Below are 23,774 nucleotides of genomic sequence, written 5' to 3' on the forward strand. Positions count from 1 at the left end.
CCCGAAAATTAGTTTCCACCTTACTGAGATTTTATTTTTTGCCTTCCTCTGGCTGAAAATACAAACTACAAATTGGCGTGGTATTAAAAAGCAGGCTCAACCCGATATGCAGTGGTGTATCTATACAGGGGGGCAGATCCTGCACTTGTGGTCCGCTGTTAATGGCAATCCCCAGCAAAAATGCATACAAGTCACTGAAGATTTACTTTAAGTTCCAACTCTAGAACTCTGGTACTGGATATGATAATTGTGAGTTATCCAATAAGTGCTTCTGCCTCGCGGCAGGCAAACACTCCTACCACATCATTTACAAGATGCTCTTCCGAAAAGGTTTTTGGTTTTCACTACTACCCAGAAGGTTTAGTTAGTGATAAGGACAATTCTGTGCACTAACTGTCCATTTGTGTCCCAACACTCGGAAAGTTGCTCTCAGGCACTTGTGCTAATGAGGTCCATAAGCCGAGTTTAGCTGTTACTCTCACTAGTCTCTCCCCATATCCAGACTTACTTGTCTGTGCTACGCTGCTGTAGATAAATGTTAGGTGTACTCCTTAACCTGGCCATGACCAAGGGGTAAAAATAGCAGACTACATGTTGGACGATGGCTGTTTCTCTCTTCCATGAACTTGCTTCTCCTCCTCTACTCCAACTTCAACTAACTAACTTCCTGTCTAGACACACCCAAGCTATATATATTATGTGGTGCCAGCACCACCTAGGGGCTAGTGGGTGTAAATGACATTGCCAGTCTCATAAAAGGAAATACCATACAATGCAAATAACCACGTGTGTGTATAGAGATATATATATATATATATATATATATATACACACACACACACACTAAGATGTTTGAAGTGTCCCATTTACACACATATGTGGGACGCTGCACTGGCCTCATTAGTGGTGCACCCCTGGTCTGAGCCCTGTCAATCTGATATAGATGACCTATCCTGAAGATAGGTCATCAATATTAAAAGCCCAGGGAACCCCTTTAATGTGCCTCTTTTTGATCTGAAGTAAAGTTGAGCAAAGTGAGCTTCGGATGCTCAATCAGAACTCGCTTTGTTCAAAACTTCGGAATAATACTGTATAGAGATCAGTCTCCATACAGTATTAGAATGTATGGGCTCCAATGAGTCGAAGCCAGTTATTCACAAAGTCACGCGTGAAAGTGGAAAAGCACTTTAAGACTTGGAACTGAACTCGGCTTCGGTTCTGAGGTACTAGTTGGATTTGCATTATTACAATACTGATCCAGAAAGTGTTTGGTCCCTCTCTGTTTATTAGAGCCCACCTTTGTATATTATTTCATTATTAGATGCAATTTGGATTTTTGTAAATTTCTATATTCAGATACTTTTTGCACTATTGTGTAAAAGAAAACTATTGAGTTGTACAAATACACAGGGAAAATGGATCTTACACACAGTGAACCACAACTGTCCCTCTCTGACCTTTGAAGAAGTTGATAGGCATGTGAATGACCCCCACGATGTCACTTCCACGGGGTTGGAAAATCTGCCCTGCCCTGAAGTATTTATTTAATCTCATCTTTCCTGAACTGTTGGCAAGAGAGTAACATTATGACAGCAGTCAGCACTGCTGCGAAGCGGAGCGCTCTTCCTACACTGACAATGACACAGCACAGCACTACTCCACCTGCCAGTAGTCAAGATGGCGCCCGCGGCAGCTGACCGTATGCGCCGTGACGTAGCGCCAGGACGTTGTCGGTCATCTGAGAGGCGTGGCTTCGCTGGGCGCTCTGGGGAGTATTGGCGGCAGGAACATAGTTTAGGTGGTCACTGTACGAGGAACTGATGGCGGATCAGGGAGCTGGCGGGGATTGTCCCCAGCAAGAGGGCGAGGGAGCCAGCGGAGGGGCCCCGGAAAGAAATGGACGCAGGGAGAGCAGCGGCGGCGGCTCAGGTGAGCGGTACAGACAGCAGTAATGTGGGGAGTCCCCTCATATTAGCATGCTCAGGCCTCTATCCTGTACATCCAGTACTTCACAGTGGGTATATGGTATATATGACGTCACTAGGGCATGTGGTGGGTTGTAGCCTGCCTTAGAACTACAAGTCCCAGCTTTGCATTCTTTAGACATAGACTTGGGGGTTATGGCTCTTGGGGTCACGTGATGTGGTGATGCTTATGTGGCCCCTTCTGCATATAGGCCCCTGGCTGCCTGGAAACACAGAAAAAAAGGACCCTGCAGCAGGAGCTGACACTCTAAAGGGGTTAATATTGTCCCCAGGGCCCGCCAGTCCTATGTATGTGGTCATGTAACTGCTCCCACTTGGTAAGAGTGGCACTGTGACCAGGCCGGGCTGTATACAGGTGTGACCCACAGATGGCCATAGTAAGTGACGTCTGCCCTTGAGGGGTGTAGTTTGAGGCACCGAAGGCATCTTGGGAAGGTCCTGCTGCTGAAATGCCCAGTGACTGGTTGCCCTTGCAGCATCCAGTCATATGCCCTGCTGGAGATATGGAGGACAGATAATGCTTGTGCCAAGTCTGGCAGGTGGGTAACTGAGGAGGATCCTTACCCGTGATGCCTTTACACGCCAGTAGGGCGAAGGGACTGGTTTGTCCTGAATGTTAAATGTTGGGCGCAGTGCTGGATCTGTCACACGATGGGCGCCAGCAGTACCCTATGTAGTGAGTGCGTTCTGGGTCTCATTGGTTTGACAAGAGAAATAGCGCTGACATGTTCCCGTCATATCTGTAGAACTGCCGGGGCCCCAGATGGTGGTGTGAACATGGCCTAATAGTACACGGCCCAGAATTCCATAGGATGGGTGCAGCACAGGAGAAGTCCCGCTTGTGTGGTGACTGATGCCGACCCTAGAAGGGACCGGTGTAATGACGGGCGATGATGTGGGGAGGGCAGATTTTGGTGCTGAATGCAGAGGATAAATGGAGGAGATGCCCATAGAAACCAGTGAGGTGACTCTTGGAAGATGAGAGCTGGCATGTGATTGGTTCCTGCAGGTAAGGCCGGATTTTTGGTCCACATCCGATCCGCATCCGTATGTCCGTTCTACAGTCCACAGACGTCACCTGTATCGGATCTGCGTTTTGCGCACCCTAATTCCCCCCCTTTACCTACAGAAAATGGTAGAGTGTGTGGTTGGATGCAGGGATCGTCACCACTCGCACCTCTGTGTATGCAGTGTATGCTGTCTGTTAGCCCTCATGCACATATCCGTATCCATTGTGCATCTGCAAAACACAGATCCCGGCCGTGTGCGTGCCGCAGAATTTATTTTCATATATTTTTTTAAACTCCTATCCTTGTCACCAAAACTATCCTTATTTGTGTGGCCGCGGACATCACATGGTGTATCCTCATCATTTGTGGCCCTGTGAACGGGTCCGCATCTGATCTGCAGAAAATACGAAGCTTCGCTCATGTGCATGAGGTCTTAGAAGCAGAGACTTGACTGTTGTGTACAAAGAGAAGTCTGATGCACATGGGGGTGTCCTGATTCTCCTCCAAAAGCAGATGGTGGGGAGATAAGGATCAGGCTGTTGGATTTCTACACACCCCATTCTCTCTTTCCTTATCGCCCCTTTACACAGGACGATACAGCAAGCGACTGTCGGGAGGCAAGCGTTCCTTTCCGGTGTTCCGTGAAATTTACCTACCCTCGTCACTTCCTGTTGTGACGCGGCCGCACAGGATATGACGTTCCCAGCTTTGGAAGGAGGTGTGCCGCACCGCACAGGCGCACAACAACGGGGTAGGAAAATTTCACACCAGAGTTGGGAAGAAGGGGCTACCTAATGCGCTTGTGCCTTACCTCTCAGCTGGCTCCAGAAGTTCAGACACTGCGCATGCGCAGTGAGTGGTAGGGAGATTTAACGGAACAAATGGCCATCAGATCTCCCTACCCCCACACTGCACAGTCGCGGTGATCGGATGGATGTTCGGTATAAGAGATCTCCCTGTCCGCTGGTGCGCATTCGCGGTGTATCCCGACGGAAGTAGTTAACCACGCTTGTGCACTGGCCCGTAATTTTTCCCTACCCTCTAACCGCTGCTGAGACTCCCGGCGCATGCGCAGTGTCGACCGGTGTCCAGCTGAGAGGTAAGGCGCAAGCGCATTAGGTGGCCCCCTTCTCCCCAACTCTGGTGTTAAATTTTCCCTACCCCCGTTGTTGTGGTTCTGTGCGGCGCAGCACACCTCCTTCCAAAGCTGGGAACGTCATGTCCGGTGCTGCCGCGTCATAACAGTAAGTGACAAGGGTAGGGAAATTTCACGGAACATCGGCAATCACCTGCTCGTCAGTGGAGTAGACTGCTGCTATAACATTCAGGGATCTCCTTCACAGTATGGGGAAGAGTAATCGCTAATGCCATCGTTCTTCCCCATACAGGCTTGTTTGCCGGCAGCAGAGCGTGATTGCACCGCATGATCTGCCGCCATACGATTGTTATTTGGTCAACAGCTATGTAACTGCATCTCACATGATTATCAGGGGGCTCTGAGCAATCATTTGTGATGATCCTTCCTGGCCTCATCTAATAATTGCCAAGTAAAAATGAAGGTAAAGTAGCGCTGGTCAACTTCCCGCATCCTCAGCGTGTGCTTATTCAGGGAATTCATTTTTTCATGTAAAGGGCACTTTTAGGGGGCTTTACATGGCTCGATTGTCAGCCACATTATCGGGGATGACCATTTGTACATACGCTCGCCCCTGATGATCTGACGGTGTGAAGGTGCCGCCGATCACCCGAGCAAGTGTTCTAGCGGACACCTCCATCTTCGTTTCTGGGCAGCAGAGCGTGCAGTCCAGAAACAGTGAATCTGAATGAGGACGAGCGATATCCAGTAGCGACAGCCATCGCTCATCCTCATAGATGTGAATGTGATCACTGCATGTAAAGGTAGCTCTGACCTCCACTGACAGGCAGTCATCGGGAGCACTTCCTTCCTGATAATCGCCAGCTCTATCGGGCATTGTAAAGGGGCCTTATGAGCCCTCGCCTACTGGCTGATAACCGGAAACCATAGATAGCAAAGAGCTGATACGGGAATGTTTGATTACTTGCATCATTCTGGTTTACTTATTACTACTCAAGGAAATGGGGAGGGGAGGGTTTATGGTACCAGTAATTCTCTGTATTTATGGGTATGTAATAAAGTGTCCAATCCTGCCGAAAGTACAGGCTGTTGTGCAGCTACCTGACGCTGGGGGCTTCACTTCAGTAAGGCCTCATGCACACGACCGTTGTTTTGGTTCGCAGTATTTGCGGCTTGGATGCAGACCCATTCACTTCAATGGGGCCGCAAAAGATGCGGACAGCACTCTGTGCTGTCCGCATCCGTTGCTCCGTTCTGTGATCCGCAAAACGGACAAGAATAGGCAGTTATATTAATGGCTGTCCGCGCCGTTCCGCAAATTGCGGAACACACACGGACGCCATCTGTGTTTTGTGCACCGCAAAACGCACAATGGTCGTGTGCATGAGGCCTAATAGTCATCTTCATGGGTTGCATTGCTGTCGACACCTCAATGACTGATCGGTCCGGTCCTCCGGAGGAGCAGCTCTGTCATATGGCGTAGGGGGTTTATTAACTCTATGTGCCCTGACAGAATATATATTGCAGGGGTCCCCTTTACCTGAGCGGTGGTGTGTGTTATTGGGCGGAGGAAGATTAAGCATGTGCTCATCTTGATGTAAGTTTTCTCTTCTGTGTGTACTGTGATTAGCGCACCTTTCTGTGTCCTCCCCTTATGATAGGACGCCATGTTTAGCGCTTTAAACAACAGTGAAGCTACATGGCAGCTCCTGGTCACATAGTATCGCCCGCAATCAGTGGCTTATAGTCTGCATTGACTATATTGTGGGACATTGGTTGTGCATAAAGAAAACCTTCATCGTGGCTTCTCCTACTGGTGTATCCTTCTCATGACCTGCGGCCATTGCCCCCTACAAAACGTTGTAAAGAATGTAATACGCTCAAACCTCACCAGTCATGAGAATGGAGATCCCTGCATTCCCCAAGTGATTGGTGCGCTGGTCAGACTCCCAATGATCAGATACTATCATGTTATGGTGGTACATCCCCTTTAAGAATTTTGGTCTTCTGGCCAGCAAATGACGTTCCTCCATGGATGTATTACAATTAATTTGTGTTTCAAAATGGCTGCTCCTTTGAGCAATGCTAAAATAATACTTTTGTATTGTATTATTGTATGAAAATGAGATGGTTTGTACACTTTTTTTGGGTACTTTAATAAAAAAAAGGCTGCTCCTGCTTACACCCAGGGTAATTTCCATAAACTCAGTTATGTCACCCTTCCAGAGCCGTGAAGATGTTTGTCTCATTCTCTCCAGAGTTAAGTCTTATGTAACTGAATTTCATGGACACGTAATCTGGAAATCATTCTTGGCAGAATCCACACGTGAAATTCTTATCCAGATTTATGACTTTTGAGTCAAATTTGGAACCTGAAAGCTCAGCTAGAAAAGAGACGTGTGGTGTGTGTGTGACTTTATGAATATACCCAGAGAGGGGTCTGGCTGACCTTCTCTGAATCCTCTCCCCAACTGAAAGGGTGGAGCTTAGCTAGCCTTTTCTCCATTTAAGGCGGAGGAGTGGTAGTAGTCTAAACCCCTCCCCTTTTCCCCAAACACCTGCTGTCAGGTGAAATGGTAGTTTTGTTGCTTTTCATCAAGGAGGCCATGATATTATGTTGTATTTTGATTGAATAGGCCTTATAGCTTTGTATAGTCACATTTTGGTGACCACTCCCGTTCCACTACTGAAGAAAGGTTTCCATCACATGGCGTCTGACCTCATCTAATTGTCTCTATCATGTCTTTAAAATCCATGGAATTTCCTGATAACTGGGATCATGGCCAGCCCTAAATGAGCATGATTCCTCCTTACCAATCAGTGTGGTCTCTTTACTGTGGAGGTCCCAGGTTATTGTCTGCCTCTTCTTTGGACACGTCTGCGTGACCTAATAGCAGAAAACACCCTTGAAGTGAAGGTGAAGTCTTTCTTCTACTCCTGGGTCTGTGTTTTGTCACAGGAGCAGTGTTGTTGGAGGGACAGTCAGGTCCAGGTAGAGTCGCTGTCTGTGGTCTTGGAGACGTCTATATGACAACATACAGAGATGGGATGGTGACTCATACCAGGAAACTCCACCGAGCAACCACCATCTGCCTTGTTTTGTTGGTTCTTGTCCTTGGATAGCAGTCATACCTCAACCAGAGCAGTAAATAGAGCATGAGAGGTTATCAGACTTTTTCTTTCAATGTCACCCCTAATAATGACCTATGAAATTGGGACTCTGAATCTCAAAGGAAAGTAGGGAGATTTTACGAGCAAAATACACCAAAAAAGTGTTACATAAACTAGCGACAGATCCAGTTAGCAAAATGCTGTGTCACTTTCTTTAACTGATCCACCTATTGTGCTAAACAGCTCGAGCGCATACTGAATGAGTCCCATATTCATGAGCTCACGACTCCTCGCCCACCTACCTTTGACACTTTTTTTTCTATATGAATCACCAGCAGGTGGACGTGGAGAGCCGTAAGCTCACGAATATGGGCACTCGTTCAGCATGCACTCGAGCTGTTTAGTACAAGATTTTAGCAAAATGGCTGGATCAATTAAACTAAGTGACCTGGTATTTTGCTAAGGGGATCTGTCACTAGTTTATTTTGCCCTTAGCTTGTACACCCTACAACTGGTGACAGATTCCCTTTAACAAGGGGGGGGGGGGTTGTGTGTTCCTGCTCCTAGATGCCCCGTTCTCCCTCCTTTGCTGCAAGCTGCATTTGGGTGTCCGTCTGCTGAGCGGGACGGAGGCCAAACGGTGCCAGACTGATGCATTCTGAGCGGATCCGCATCCACTCAGAATGCATTGGGGCCGTACAGATTCGTTCGGGGCCGCTTGTGAGAGCCTTCAAACGTAACTCGCAAGCGGAACCCCGAACGCAAGTGTGAAAGTAGATATATACAACAAGAGGTACTGAGGGCACCGTTCTCCCACCTGGATAAATAAGGAACCCAATCCTGGCCTCCTATGACCCTCAGGAAACGGGGTGCGGGGCTCAAACAGACTTATAATAAAATGCGAGATAAATAGATCAGCCGCACTCACCATCCGTGTTCACACTTTATTGCAGATTACATTCCGGGGGCAGACTCGCATGGAGCATCAAAAATACAGCAACGGCCGGTTTGCGGTGTGACCGCTTCTTCCGGCTGTTTGACACACTTAAAGAATCGCGCGTGTGCAGTTTTATAGCGTCATCTGTGGGAGGATTCAACTGACCCATCGCTTAGCAACCCTTGACTCTACAGTAGCAGCGCGCGTGCGAGACGCAGATACATTGGATACATTAGTATACAGTTTAAAGGGAGTCTTTCACCTAATCTGAGCGTTTTAGACCACTCAGATCAGGTTATAGACTCTTTAACCCTCATTACGATCATACCTTTCTCTTATGTGTCCCTCGCCCAGATGATGAAAATAACACTTTTTAAACTTATGCAAATTACCTTCTGAAGGTGCCCAGGGGCGGCGTTACTGGGCGATGTGCCCAGAAAAACACACCTCCAGCCGGCGGACGTCACGAGCGGCACCAGAGGACGGCGGGCTGGGAACTGGCCCGCACCTGCGCACTGCTCTTCCCATTATGGGCAGCGGAACATCCTTTCATATTGCGCATGCGCCGGCCGGCTGTCTTTAGTTGGCCGGCGCATGCGCAATATGAAAGGATGTTCCGCTGCCCATAATGGGAAGAGCAGTGCGCAGGTGCGGGCCAGTTCCCAGCCCGCCGTCCTCTGGTGCCGCTCGTGACGTCCGCCGGCTGGAGGTGTGTTTTTCTGGGCACATCGCCCAGTAACGCCGCCCCTGGGCACCTTCAGAAGGTAATTTGCATAAGTTTAAAAAGTGTTATTTTCATCATCTGGGCGAGGGACACATAAGAGAAAGGTATGATCGTAATGAGGGTTAAAGAGTCTATAACCTGATCTGAGCGGTCTAAAACGCTCAGATTAGGTGAAAGACTCCCTTTAAAAACATCAATACCAGAGAAACAAAAGAAACAAAAAGTGACAGAAGGCTGACATATATGGAAAGAATAATATCTGCATCTATAAGGGAGGAGCTGCGTACAAATTCACTACTAGTTCCCTGTAGTAAATAATATATTTCAAGTAGAGACGTATTTGCATGTCACCCTATTCAATAAATACCGATAAACAGGGTGGATAAAAATCAATGATTTAAAAAAATATATATATATTTTTTTATATAAAATGCTTTTTGAGGAAAATATATTACCATCCAAAGGTTATTTCATTATGAAATAAAGATTACTTTTTTAATTATGTAGAATAAGGCTGTATATGTTTAATTTTTTGTTAAATTCCATTAATCCATTTACAATGTCATTCTCTTCCAGAGGTTTTTGTAAGATTACTGGGTAGTTTCTCTGCCTACAAGATATTATCGCAGATGCTTGGTTTAATTTATCAAAACTGAATTTATAACATGAAAAGAGGTGAGAAAAAGATATTAATCCTAACTTCTACAAACCTATAAATACAGAATCAACCCCTTCAGTGCTAAGTTTAAAGTTCAGTGAATAGAATATAAAAAATATTTTTCTGATTGTTTGGAGTGGAATTGATCTGCACAAGAAGAAAATGAAACTAAGTGTAAGGAGGAAAAGGCAAGCAGACAAGGAGTACTACAAAATGAAAGTGAAACTTTCTGAGCACAGTACTGCACAGCCACAGACAGACAAGTCTTTGGATCTTTTTGTGTGTATGACCTGAGGTTTATCACATTCTTTCCTTGGAGGAAAAAAACTATAATGGCAGCAGACCGTAAGAGACCCAGTTTGGCAATATTTTAATGAAGTTCCTTTACCTATCGGTAAGGCAGGTATGTGTGCAAAATGCAAACACTGCAACAAACATGGATGTTTAAGCAAATAACATGCTGTAATGTTATTGTTTCAGTTGAATAAATCCTATTTAAATTGTTATTATTAAGGTAATGATTATTTTTCTCCTTCCTAAGTACAACAGAAAAATTGTCCAAATATGAATCTTTATGTAAAAAACTTTGATTTAAATCAAGCCTTACTGACTAATGATTTAAATCGGTTTTATTTAAATCAAATCCACCCTGCCGATAAATCATTGCGTTTGTTTAGATCTAAATATCCGGTGACACCGGTTTTAATAATAAACTGAGCCTCCTTTTGGAGCAGGGTACGGTGTCTATCACCTCCCTGTAATAATGGCGGAATATGTTCCAAACCAGCAAATCGCAGGACGCTCGCATCCCCTCCATGTTGACACCGTACATGTTCAATGAGGCGAGTGCGTCCCTTACCTGTTCTACTTGAATTGCAGTGTTCTCGTACCCTCTCCATTAAGGATCTTTTGTTTTTTCCTACTTAAAAAGACCCACACACGCAGATCAATACATAAACCACAAATGTTACTCTGCAGTTAATAAATTGGTGCACACAATGTTCAATGCCTCCAAAAAAGAGGTGGCGGCCTTGAAGCATATAACCACACAGTGAACAGTCACCACAGTGATAGTTGCCAACCGGCTTACCGAGTGACAACCAATCACGCGGTTTCCGCTCGCTGTAGCGGCTGTGCACCAAAATGTCCCTAAATGTACGGCATCTTTTAAAAGCCAATATTGGTTTCTGATCTACAAATTTGCCTAAATCTCCTTCTGCTTTTAATATCTCCCAATTATTCCAAATTGACCTCTTTATACTGTTTGCCATTGGACTATGTTTAAACACAAACACAAATCTGTCCTTTTTCTCTGCATCCTTTTCCTCTTTACATTTTCTACGTTTCATCAATAGACCACATATCTGGGTGACGGCCTCCTCCTGGCACTTGAGGATTTCCAGTGGCAGGATGGCTGGAGTTTGGTGTCCCTAGATGTGGTCAATCTTTACACCCGGATTCCGCAACGTGGGGGTGTGAACGCAGTTCTTGAACTTATTGAGTACTCGGGGAGGAATCCTCTACTTAGCGAATTTCTAGAAGAGTCACTGTTATTTGTCTTGGAGAAAAATGCGTTACTTTTTAATGACCAGTGGTATAGGCAAATTTTTGGGACCGCCATGGGGACACCTGTCTCATGTACCTTCGCGAGCATATTTTTTGGTAGATTTGAGGATAGATATATCTTTTCGAAATCTAACCCATTCCTCAGTTCTATACGCCTATTTCTACGCTATGTGGATGATATCTTCATAGTGTGGTCGGGGACACAGGAGCAGTGTGGGCATTTTGTGGCCCATCTCAATGACGCGAACGATATGAACATGATGTTCACCCTCAATTTTGGGGGGGGTTGTCCGTCGAGTTCTTGGACGTTTGCGTCGTTATGGAAGATGGTGCCCTACATAACGAAGGGTATCGCAAACCCACCGCCACCAATACCCTGCTGCACCATGAGAGCTATCATCCGCGTAGCGTAACAGTCAGTCCCTTTATGGACAATTTTTGAGACTCAAACGGATTAACAGTCAGGATACAGTATTCCTGAGACAGGCAAGGGAACTGAGGGATAGACTAATACAGCGTGGATACCCGCTTGAGCAATTGAATGTAGCGCTGGAGAAGGCGAGGACTCGCACACAACGATCATTGATGAAACGTAGAAAATGTATGGAGGAAAAGGATGCAGAGAAAAAGGACAGGTTTGTGTTTAAACATAGTCCAATGGCAAACAGTATAAAGAGGTCAATTTGGAATAATTGGGAGATTTTAAAAGCAGAAGGAGATTTAGGCAAATTTGTAGATCAGAAACCAATATTGGCTTTTAAAAGATGCCGTACATTTGGGGACATTTTGGTGCGCAGCCGCTACAGCGAGCGGAAACCGCGCAATTGGTTGTCACTCGGTAAGCCGGTTGGCAACTATCACTGTGGTGACTGTTCGCTGTGCGGTTATATGCTTCAAGGCCGCCACCTCTTTTTTGGAGGCATTGAACATTGTGTGCACCAATTTATTAACTGCAGAGTAACATTTGTGGTTTATGTATTGATCTGCGTGTGTGGGTCTTTTTACGTAGGAAAAACCAAAAGATCCTTAATGGAGCGGGTACGAGAACACCGCAATTCAATTAGAACAGGTTCAATGAGGCGAGTGCGTCCCTTACATGTATGGTGTCAACATGGAGGGGATGCGAGCGTCCTGCGATTTGCTGGTTTGGAACATGTTCCCCCATTATTAGGAGGTGATAGACACCGTACCCTGCTCCAAAAGGAGGCTCGGTTTATTATTAAAACCGGTGCCACCGGATATTTAGATCTAAACGAACGCAATGATTTATCGGTATTTATTGAATAGGGTGACATGCAAATACGTCTCTATTTGAAATATATAATTTACTACAGGGAACTAGTAGTGAATTTGTACGCAGCTCCTTCCTTATAGATGCACAGATATTATTTTTTCCATATGTCAGCCTTCTGTCACTTTTTGTTTCTTTTGTTTCTCTGGTATTGATGTTTTTAAACTGTATACTAATGTATCCAATGTATCTGCGTCTCGCACGTGCGCTGCTACTGTAGCGTCAAGGGTTGCTAAGCGATAGGTCGGTTGAACCCTCCCCCAGATGACGCTATAAAACTACTGCGCACGCGCGATTCTTTAAGTGTGTCAAACAGCCGGAAGAAGCGGTCACACCGCGAAACGGCCGTCGCTGTATTTTTGATGCTCCATGTGAGTCTGCCCCCGGAATGTAATCTGCAATAAAGTGTGAACACGGATGGTGAGTGCGGCTGATCTATTTAGCTCGCATTTTATTCCTAGTGTGAAAGTAGCCTAAATCTGGTGACAGAAACCCTTTTTAAAGTCCTATTTACAATGCTTGATGTAAACGGTATGGGGCAGCTGAGATTGTCGCTGGCTCCTGTGTCAGAACCGAACAATCATTTTAAAGCCCACATAAACGGTGTCTGTTAGCTGATTTTTTTTTCCCCATGTTTACTAGGGCTGAGCACAGGAAACGAGCATCTCTCTGAACCCTCATGTAAAAGTGTCTTAAAGGAAACCTGTCACCTCAAAAACGCATAAGTGCGCCGCTGAAACCCGGCTAACAGCAGCAGATGGAGACAGGATCGCGCCTTACCAGGGAGTGTACCATGCATGCGCGGGACTTATGCGATCCCGGCCGCACTGCAGGCTGTCAATCTAACAAAAAAGGGGTGTGCTTACCTTGACTTAAGCAAGGAAGCCGCTGCCCCCTTGACTTCAAGCTGACCAGCAAGATAGCCCTGATGGGGCTTAAAACATAGTTTTTTTTTAAAATTTTATCTATGGAGCATCAGACTACCGGATCAAACATATGATTATTAACTGACTGGGGGCTACTATGAGGTAATGCTGGCGTTTTTATATGCGTTTTTGAGGTGACAGGTTACCTTTAAGAGGTTTTCAGGGACTCAAAATAGGTCATCAGTATGAAGTCAATTGTATAGGGGCTATGCTTGGTATTGCAGCCCAGGCTCATTAACATGAATGGAACTAAGCTGCACCGAGGCCATGTGACCAATGAATGTGACATTACTGGCTGGGACAGGCCATACCGCTCACTAAAGCCCCGTGGCCTCTTCACACTGCTGAAAGATAAGCGGTCCCTGGAGTCGGACCACCACTGATCAGATATTGATGGCATTTCCTAAGTAGGGTTGTCACAATGCTAAGTGCAGTATAACAATACTCTGTTCTACCCCCACAACCTCCTGCACTCTCCCATGACTCATTTTCTCCTGTGTCTTCCGGATCCATTACTACTATATACGCACTATAGTGAAGATCTATGACAGGCATCCTCAAACTGCGGGTTTATGAGAAGTCATCTCTCCTGTTCCCCCAGCAGAGAGGTTCAAGGGATTCTACTCAAACCTTTTTGTGGTCCCCTAAAAGGAGAGATCTGTGCGCCCAATCCTGGACCTCAAACTGCTGAACAGGTTCCTCCGCCTCCAGCGTTTTTGGATGGAATCCCTTCGTTCCGTAATTGCGTCTCTAGAACGGGGGGGAATTCCTTTCGGCTGTAGATATCCAGGACGCATACCTTCACGTCCCCATCGCGCAGAGCCATCAGCGCTTCCTGAGGTTTGCAATTGGAGACTAGAATTACCAGTTTGTCGCCTTTCCGTTCGGACTGGCGACTGCGCCTTGGGTCTTTATAAAAATTCGGTCCCTTCTCCTCGCCCTGCTTCGCCCCAGAGGCATCTTCCTTATGCCTTATCTGGACGACATCCTCATCAAGGCTCACTCTTTTGCTCAAGCGTCGAGCAGCGTAAAGATCACGCTGGAAGCCCTTGCACGCTTCGGGTGGCTGATCAATCTTCAGAAATCATCTGACTCCCTCCAGACAACTTGTTTCTGGGTATGCTTCTGGACACGGAAGCGGCACAAGTTCGCCTTCCTCCGGACAAGTGACTGGCCTTACACTGCTCGGTGAGATTTCTTCTCTACAGACCCCATCTTATGAGACCCTTTTAAGGAAGGGAAGTAAAGTTCTGTAACCTGCCTAGAGAGTTTCTTCAAATGTATCAGCAAGTGCAGCATCCTGGTTAATTTGGTGGTTTGCTTTCTGTAGCCTAGACCTGTATAGTCTTTCATGTAGCGGACAGCCATCTAATGTGTATAGGGGGAGGGGGGCTCCCAATTTCTACTGCACAGCATGTTTGGGTAGAGAAGAGTTGGTTTTTTTTGGACTTCATTTAAAATAGAAATTGGTGTGGTAATGAAAAGCAGGAAGTGCTCAACCCCATATGCAGTGACGCATCTATACTGGGGGGGCGGGAGGCAGATCCTGCACTTGTGGTCCGCTGCTAATGGCAATCCCCAGCAAAAATGCATACATTGGAGGATGCCTGCAGCGGACCACAAGTACCACAATAGACATCCTTCACAGGATGAGGGTTTAGTAAGACCGCAGAGTGCACCTGTCTTTGTAAAAGTCATTGTTGTTTGGGGACTTCGACATGCGCCAATCATTTTGTTCTTATGGCGATAAGCCCCTGCCAGAGGAGTTTGTCAGCAGCTCGTTCCCTCTCTTCATATTGAGTATACATGCATGCTCAGCCTTGCCAAGTGTGTAAGGAGTAGCATATACTATGCGTATACTGTATTTGTTGAAAAGAGTGACTGGCATGTTCATCAGCAATGTACAGGTATGGAGATGGAGAGACACTGCTATATGGTTTTGATTTTATGAAACATTTAAAAAAATAAATCTCTGCCTTGTCTTAATCTAGGATTTATCTGCAGATAGTAATTTTATTCTTTCATTTCAGGTATTTCAACGGAACAAATCATGCAGACTGGCAGCTTACTGCTGCGTGGGTGAGTAGTAATCAACTGGGCCGAATTATCATTTGCCACCATTTTGATGTCTATTTTAACAGTACATACCCTCTTACATGTACATACATTACTGGTGATTCTGTTTTGTCCTGTCTTTATATGAAGTGACCCATCTCTCTCTTGTCAGGTTCATAGCAGACCGGGTGGAGCGCAGTTCAGCACCAGATACTGCTGCAGGCGTTCCAGAGCTGGTTGGGGTGGAACAGCTGCAGGCGAATCCTTCCACTAAAAGACTGTGTGAATGCCTTCGAAAGATCGGAGATGAGCTGGACGGGAACATGGAGCTGCAGAGGTATGGGTTTGGCTCTGGTGGGTTATGTTACCCACACCTAATCTATACAGTTAAAAAATTATAGCAAATTGGCATTAATGTTCTGAAATGCCATGCAGGGGGGTCTGAAAAGGGAAGACTTTGGGGTGATGCAGATTCTTACAGGGTGATGATGGGGAATAACAGACTTTTTTATTTTTATCTTGTACTAAGGGTATGTTCACACTAGATACGATGTGGATTTTCCACCACAGTGTATTGCAGTACCAGCAGAGTGGATCACATTTTGCATGATCTCATCCGCACTCTGGAACAAAAATTGCAGGCATTAATTGAACTTCGGAGATTTTAGGCCTTAGTGCCGCACTATATACAGTGCATTTTGGAATTTTTTGCATCGGTGGCAATTTTTATATTTTTTATTTTGAAGCGCAGCACATTCTGAGAATGGTATTAGTGGCATTTTTTTACATTAAAAGCACGATATTGATTTGTCCAAGATTTTGAAATTAAGGGCCTATCCTCAGGTTAGGTCACCAGTATCTGATATGTGGGGTCCGACACCCGTCACCCTCCTCGTTCAGCTGCAGCCTCATCAGGAGCAGTGCTGTAGCATTGTATAGCAGCTGTGCTTGATATTGTGGCTCAGGTTCACTCACTTGAATAGGACTGAGGTGCACCTAGGCCATGTGACCAAGAAGAGGCGGCGGCGCTCATCCCCTGGAGTTCGTGAACCACCAGTTTAGCTACTGGTCACCTATCCCGAGGATAAGCCATCAATATCAAAATCCAACAGCAATGTGGTATTTTGCACTTTACAAATCATATGGTTTAAAGACGAATCTTATGTTTACTAAAAAAAAAAATAATAATATAAAGAATAGGCTGTATGTTTTTAAAAATGCCAGTATCTGTCATGTAGTTAAAAACGACACAAAGAAATAACATTGAGTGAAAGAGCCCATCAATTCTGCTATCACTTGCAGGTTTCTGAATATTAAAGTTTGAGTCAGACGTGCATCAGCCATTGTCTAGCAGCAATCCACGGGTAGCTTCCCATATCCAGTTACAAACTCCAGTAGTCTATTCTGACAGACCAGAATACTGGAGTTTTACATCTCTGCACACCATTGACTATAATGGAATCCAGACACTACCCGGAATAAATGCTTTCTTTCGGCTGTACACAAAGTCCTGCACGGAGTACTTTTTTCTGAACAAAAGCGGCCATTTATTCAGGAAAGTGGTTGGATGCCATTATAGTCGATAGGGATCCAGTGGTGCGCAGGCATGTCCGGCTATGCCAGATACAGTAAACTACAGTATTCCGTTCTCTGCTAGAGTAGATTACCAGAGTTTGTAAACGGATATTTGAAAATAGCCTATAATCTATGTATTCTGTTTCATTGAATCTCCATTATAAGCCCTCTATAGAAAATGTAAAGCACATATTACACAGGCCCGTTGAGCAGGCAATTGTCAGAGGAAAGCATTACCTCCTGGCAATCGCCTGCTCGCTTGTGGAGGAGGCCTCTGCTATTACATGAAGCAATCTCCTCCACTGCATTGGGAGGAGTGATCGCTATGCCATCGCTCGTCCCCATGATGTCTAGTGGTTTGCCGGCGGCAGATCGTAATTAGACAGCACGATCTGATGCTGGAATATCTGGATTGTTTGATGAACTAGCGTTTTCTTGTTAGTTGGGCAGTCTGTGCCAGTATTACACTGCAAGGTGATCACTAACGAGTGATCATCTGCCGAAAAATCAGCAGGTATAATACAGCCTTTAAGGCTTTTGCCAACCAGCGATCTCTGCAGTGGGCTAGAGTTTGCGACACGTATGCTGCTGTGCAAGGCACAGTTTGCAGCCTCCCCTGTGCTTTCTATCCCTTATGCCTCGTTCACATTTACGTGCCCGTATGACTTCTATTAAAAAAAATAACCCGCCCATGTTTTGTCTGTGAAGATGTCTGTGTGGCATCCGTATTCCAGAGACACTGTTCAGCTGAAAATTAATTTTCCGATGATCTACCTGTGGTCAGTGAAAAAAAGACCAAACAACAAATCCGTGTCTGTTACGTGAACAGACACATTAAAATCAAGTAGTAGGTACGCTGTCCGCAGTAAATGCAGACAACACTTGCCAGTGTAAAACGGAAATCTGTGGACCATAGGCTTTCTGCTTATGACTTGGAAGACTGTAGTAAACTGTGCCTGGGCAGAGCATCACAAGGCATGTTACCAGAACTCCTGCATGAAGAAAGTAGAAGAACACTGTTGGGCTAAGTTGTGTGATAGGGCAGTGGGAATAGCATCTACGTGTCCACTGAAATGTCTTTGCTGTAACATAGTACTGGTGTTGCCGTTAAGTGCAGCAGGGTTGGTGTCCAGTGTCTTGCCATCTAGAAAAGTCCCTTAAGGAGTCATTAGGCCATGGCTACGATAGTGATCACAGATGCACTGCTGTTTCTGCACTTTAACTGCCTGTATTTTGTCCCTAACATCCACCTATCTTCTGCTCTCTGGTAGGATGATCGATCAGGTCCGTGGCAACCCTCCCAAGGAGGTCTTCTTACAAGTGGCCACTGAAATGTTTGCAGATGGCAACTTCAACTGGGGACGTGTGGTAGCCCTGTTTTACTTTGCCTGCAAACTGGTTCTTAAGGTGAGCTTCATGTGGTTAAAGATGTCTGTAGTGCAATCTCATGGCAAATGTTGAGTGACTTAGTGATATATTTGGAAACTGTATGTACAGCTGTTACTTGCTAAATTATTTTGAGAGGAAGTAACATAGGGGGTCATTTATTTATCTGAAATACACCTAAGGTGCCGCTATCTGGAAGGAAGCCGTGCTACATTCAGAACTGGATGTGCCTGCTGCGGCCCTTCATAACTTTGGCGGATCCTTTAGTTGTACTTTATTTATTAAGGGGCATATATGTATCAGAGGGATCCCCTTCATTAACCACAGGGAAGAGCGGCTGTAGGAAGAAGCACTCCCTCTGCAGAATCTGCCTCATCTGTGCATAGCATGGACTGCCCGTTCTATGGCAAAGTGATCCCTCTCGCCTCCTCTGGAGTGGATACTTGCCTGGTTCCAGATGTTTTGAGATTTAAAACGAAGTTACATTTTCCACTAGGGATCTGTTCACAAATCAGATGAAGAATAGGCATGTACTAAAATTTGTGAAAATCCACTACAAATCTGCAATGTAATTGACATACATGCTTGATTTTTTCCATGCAGATCCACCCCCCCCCACCCCACTGTATATGGTTTTGAAAATGTCATACCTACACATTGTAAATCCTCCACATCTGATCTCTCCCTGTTTCTACTTTTATATACTCAGTATTGGCTCAGTATTTTGCATCAGTATTTGTAAGCCTAAGGACTCATACACAAAAATGTGTTTGTTCCTTTTTTTTTGTGTGAACCGTATGCGGAAGTTACTCTTTGTGCGTTCCGTTTTCGTATTTCCTTTCCGCAAAAAAATAGAACATGTCCTATTGTACGCATTACGGACAAGGATAGTACAGTTCTATGAAGGGCCAGCTGTTCTGTTCCACAAAATACGGAATGCACACGGATGTCATCTGTATTGTTTGCGGACGTCAAATTACATGTGCATAAGCCCTAAACTAGTAGTGGAACCTACAGGAAAAAATAGATTTGTGCCTATTCCATGTTTCTATTTCCACTCCTGATTTTGGCTTACAAATAGTGGCCTTTTGACTGTTTGTTTTATTTGTATGTTATGTTTTTTTCTTGTTTTCTGAGTTAGCTGATAACTGTTTATCTCCTGTAGGCATTGTGGTCTCATGTGCCACAAATGATTCGCACAATCATAGACTGGACTATGGAGTACCTTAGAAACCATGTTGTCCAGTGGATAAGAGATCAAGGAGGCTGGGTGAGTCGGGTGTACTTTCAGTGTCTTATTTATTTATTTATTTTTTCTAATAAGCTTCATAAAAGTTTTAGGCTTCACTGGGCGAGAAAGTTGAGTTTGTCAGCAGTTATGACTCCTCAAAAGTTTAAATCTATTTTGGGCCATGATGCAGAGTGTCTGCAGATGTCAAGGGCTCTGTGCACTGAACCCTCTACAGCCCTTCCCCTTTGCTTTAAAGAGGCAGCAATAGTGGTCTCTTGGATGGACACCAGAGCAGTCATTGTGTTGGGAAGTGCAGAGCCCAGGACACTTCACAGTAAGGTAATGCACAGTATGTATCGGGCACCTTGCATCATGGCATAGATCAGATTAAAGCTTTTGATCAGGTAATACTTTCTGAAGGACTCCCTTTTAAGGCCACTGCCCCTTGAGATAGCTGATCGCGAAATGCACGTTGGGGCGTGGTGGTGGTCTGACCTGATACGGTATTGCATACTCGGGTTGGTATTATGAATTGTTTCTTATTAACTTGCATCTTTATTATACTATATTTTTCCAAATGGATAAATGGTACTCTAGAAGGGGAAGTAGGTTTGGTGTTCATACCTTCTGAAGGACTCTCTTTAAAGCCTCTTTCACACGAATGAAACTGATTGGCTCCGGATGCTTTCACGGTGCGTTCAGTGCCATTTTGCAAGCAAATTCAGTGCGCTTTGTCTGCAATTGGGTTGAGTAGTTCAGGTTTTTTCCATGCGGGTGCAATGCGTTTTGATGCGTTTTTCACGCTCGTAAAAAAAAAAAACGGAAGGTGTACAAACAACATCTCCTAGCAACCATCAGTGAAAAACACATTGCATCCGGACGCAATGCGGTTTTTCACTGAATCCCCATTCACTCCTATGGGACCAGGGCTGGACGCAGAATGTAGAACTGCGATTCTCACCCAATGCAGAACGGATACGTGGAAAAAAAATGCTCATGTACACAGACCCATTAAAATGAATGGGTTATGGTTCAGTGCTGGTGCTATGTGTTTACTTCACACATCGCACGCGCGCGTAATACTCACTTGTGTGAAAGGGGCCTAAGAGTACAATCTTGCCTGTTGCCTTGAAGCCGTTCTTTTATGCCTGGTGAACTCTAAAACAGGCAACTAGCATGACCATTCTCCTCGGTATGTTTTAACTGGTTGAGACCCCACAAGTGGTACCTTGTAACCGGAGTTCGGGAAATTATTTTTTTACAGTAGAAATTGATTTATGAAGTTATTATGCAAAGTCTCGCAAGACTTCACAAAGTAATAACTTCGGCTCAAAAGAGCCAATACATTCTAATACTGTATAGAGCGCTCACTAATACAACCGGATCCGTTCATAACGGATGCAGATGGTTATATAATCAGTAACGGAAGCGCTTTTGCTGAACCCCGCCTGATCCAGCAAAAACGCGTGTGAAAGTAGCATAATAAGAATAAGCAAATAACTGACAGATAAAGTTCTTACATACAACTGGAATAGATGATGAAAGCTGTAAATCACTTCCTATGAGGAGGTCAGAAGCTTCTTCAGGATCAGCTATAGCATACAGTGTACCAGAAAAATGAAGTAAAGCCATCTTCACCTGGCACCACAAGAGAAACTCGTCCTGGTAAAATAAAAGGCAGTACAGAACACGTAGTACCGCACTGTACTGTAAAGTAGAGCTATTAGACAACCAATACAATGTCATACTGATTGCTTCAATCTGCGTCATTGTATGTTGATTCTAGTTGCAACTTATAATTTGTCCCAGGAAAGACCATTGTATGTTGAAAATATTTTATCCGGAGGCCATTGTATCTTGCGAATCCTAGAACTTACTTTTCTGATTGTCTTGCAACAGAACAACCCCTTTAATTCATTGTTGACCTCATGCCTGTGTCAGTCAATATCCTTGAGACAGAAGTTATATGTACTTTTGTGCACTGAAATATATATTTTTCTTTTTCACTTTTCACAGGAAGGACTTCTGTCTTACTTTGGAACGCCTACCTGGCAAACTGTCGGGGTCTTCCTAGCTGGTGTTCTTACTGCCACTGTTGCCATCTGGAGATTATCTTAAGACTTCTCTTCCAGTCCTAAAGCTTTCCGAAGCTTGTACTCAACATCAGGAAGCACAAACTCAACCCACTCCAGCACTGACAAGTAAAGCTTGAAAGCAAGTGCTTCCATCAGGGACTCCACCACACTCCACGAGAACAACCTAAGTGGCCGCCGGCGCCAGTTTCGGGAACACTTTTTTTTTTTTTAAACATTGAAACGTGCCTTTTTAATATATCATGTGAAATGGTTTTTAGTAAGCATCTTTTGATTTAATACTTGAATTTATGCCCTTACCTTTCTGCAGCTTATAAAAAACAAAAACTAAAAAAAAGTATATGTGTCAGAGGGTGAGGACAGTAGTTAAAGAATGTGCATTTATCTCCCCTGCCCCTGGTTTGGTGGATTAGTTATGGGATTTAAATGTCGACCTTGCTGAGTTTGCACCTTTTAGGAAGATAAATTCCGTTATTTAAGTAATGGGAAATGGTTACAGCTTCAGTTATGCACAAAGCTGCATTGCATGTCAATATCCATAGTGCAGTGGATCATGTATGTAGGTGAATGCTGCTGTCTCGAAATGTGAAACTGACTGGCCAAAGTCTCATAATGTTTGATACCAGGTGGTACAGTAAAACAGGTTTCCCCACGTATGTTCTGACGTCTGTTAGAAATCCCAACGTTGGACTACGTTCGGTAAGAAGGCATTTTACATTTGGCTCAGTTAGGAAGTTAAGATATTTGATAAAGTAGAATTATGTCTGTATGTCAGACCTTTTACCTGTTGCTAAATTAATCACATACTGAGTTTTTGCTAGTTACAGCAAGCCAGATCCAAATGCTAATAATGCAATTGTTTATGTCCCACAAAGATGGAAAAAATGCTCTGTGATCTGCTGAGAAATGTATGAATGAGTCCGTCTGTACCTTACAAAGCACCATCTGTTCCTAGATGATGTGAAGGTGATAACGGGTGCCTCTGCTGTCACATATAAAAGCTCCAATGCATTTAAAATGAGGAGGCTAGTTTAACAGCCTGCCAGAGTGCACCAGATTGGCCTAGCCGGATCCTGCTGTTCACCACATCACTGTTTTTTGTCCTGGTGAAACCCAGCACTCATGCCAAAAAGTGTCCAAATCCCATTACAGTCAATGGGCTTCGGCGGTGCATGGATCTATCAGGCTGTGGTGCAGTCCAGCTGTGGTAAAACTACGACTCCCAAGATGCACACTTGCTTGGCTGTTCTCAGAACTCCATAGAAATGAAGAGCATGCTGGGAATCGTAGTTTCACCACAGCTGGAGTGCCGGAGGGAAGCACCTTTGCAAAAAAAAACCCTTTTTATTGTGTTAAGTCTACAGCTGTAATGCAGGTTGGTATCCTGTGCTGTCAGAAACTGCAGGCATACCCCCTTCAGTCTGTCCCCTACTTGTTGCTAACTTACATTTGCTAGATTAGTGTGAAGTAGGGAAATGATGGAAGTACAACTGCAAGATTAGTGTTTGTAGTTTGTAAGCATGGGGTTCTCTAGGTTTATATGAACACGTGGACACAGATGCAACCGAGTAATAAAAAAACAGTTACAAAGGTATACTCAACCTAAAAAAAGCACAAGAAATCAGATAAACCTATTTAAGAAAACCCTTTTTGTTTCCCCCCACCGATTGAAAATATCACAATTTCCTGCTAGTATTCTACCCTCGTACCTAAAGGGATTGTATGGGATCAGAAGAACTTTCTTCTAGAAGACGCACTATTCTTGATTCTTGCCCCTGGGCTGTTTTCTTCAGTCCCACATATTTGAATAGTACAGCGTTACTAGACAAAATCCATGGGCAGGAGTGGCACTGTTTCTGTATTAAAACGGTCTTTTAAAAAAAAAATATATATACTGTACTTTAAAATCTCTACAGCCGGCGTATTGTATTTGAGTCTGTTGTGAAATGTAGAAACAGTGCCACCTGCTTGCTACCAGCAGTATAGCAGGTGCCATTGGTAAATATTGAGCAGTAAGGCTGAGTTCACACGGGCGAGATTTCCGCGCGGGTGCAATGCAGTAGGTGAACGTATTGCACCCGCACTGAATCCTGACCCATTCATTTCAATGCGGCTGTGCACATGAGCATT

The 23,774-nt window shown here is 44.7% G+C and overlaps 1 protein-coding gene across 1 annotated transcript; it reads left to right on the top strand.

Annotated features, from left to right (window-relative positions):
• The first annotated feature begins 1,757 nt into the window (after window positions 1–1,757).
• BAX (BCL2 associated X, apoptosis regulator) lies at window positions 1,758–23,774 on the top strand. The gene is made up of 6 exons (XM_044278163.1): window positions 1,758–1,929; window positions 15,335–15,383; window positions 15,532–15,696; window positions 18,206–18,341; window positions 19,486–19,590; window positions 21,568–23,774. The coding sequence occupies exons 1-6, from the start codon at window positions 1,821–1,823 to the stop codon at window positions 21,667–21,669; spliced, it is 666 nt and encodes a 221-aa protein (XP_044134098.1). The 5' UTR covers window positions 1,758–1,820; the 3' UTR covers window positions 21,670–23,774.

The sequence above is a fragment of the Bufo gargarizans genome, chromosome 2, assembly GCF_014858855.1.
Source record: "Bufo gargarizans isolate SCDJY-AF-19 chromosome 2, ASM1485885v1, whole genome shotgun sequence".
In the NCBI taxonomy this organism is placed as follows: Eukaryota; Metazoa; Chordata; class Amphibia; order Anura; family Bufonidae; genus Bufo; species Bufo gargarizans.

Bases quoted from the DNA above. Each gene is read 5' to 3' on its own strand.
- BAX (XM_044278163.1), top strand. From the start codon at position 1,821: ATGGCGGATCAGGGAGCTGGCGGGGATTGTCCCCAGCAAGAGGGCGAG. The intron at 1,930-15,334 runs GTGAGCGGTACA...CTTTCATTTCAG, and splicing joins GAGCAGCGGCGGCGGCTCAG to GTATTTCAACGGAACAAATC. The intron at 19,591-21,567 runs GTGAGTCGGGTG...CACTTTTCACAG, and splicing joins TAAGAGATCAAGGAGGCTGG to GAAGGACTTCTGTCTTACTT.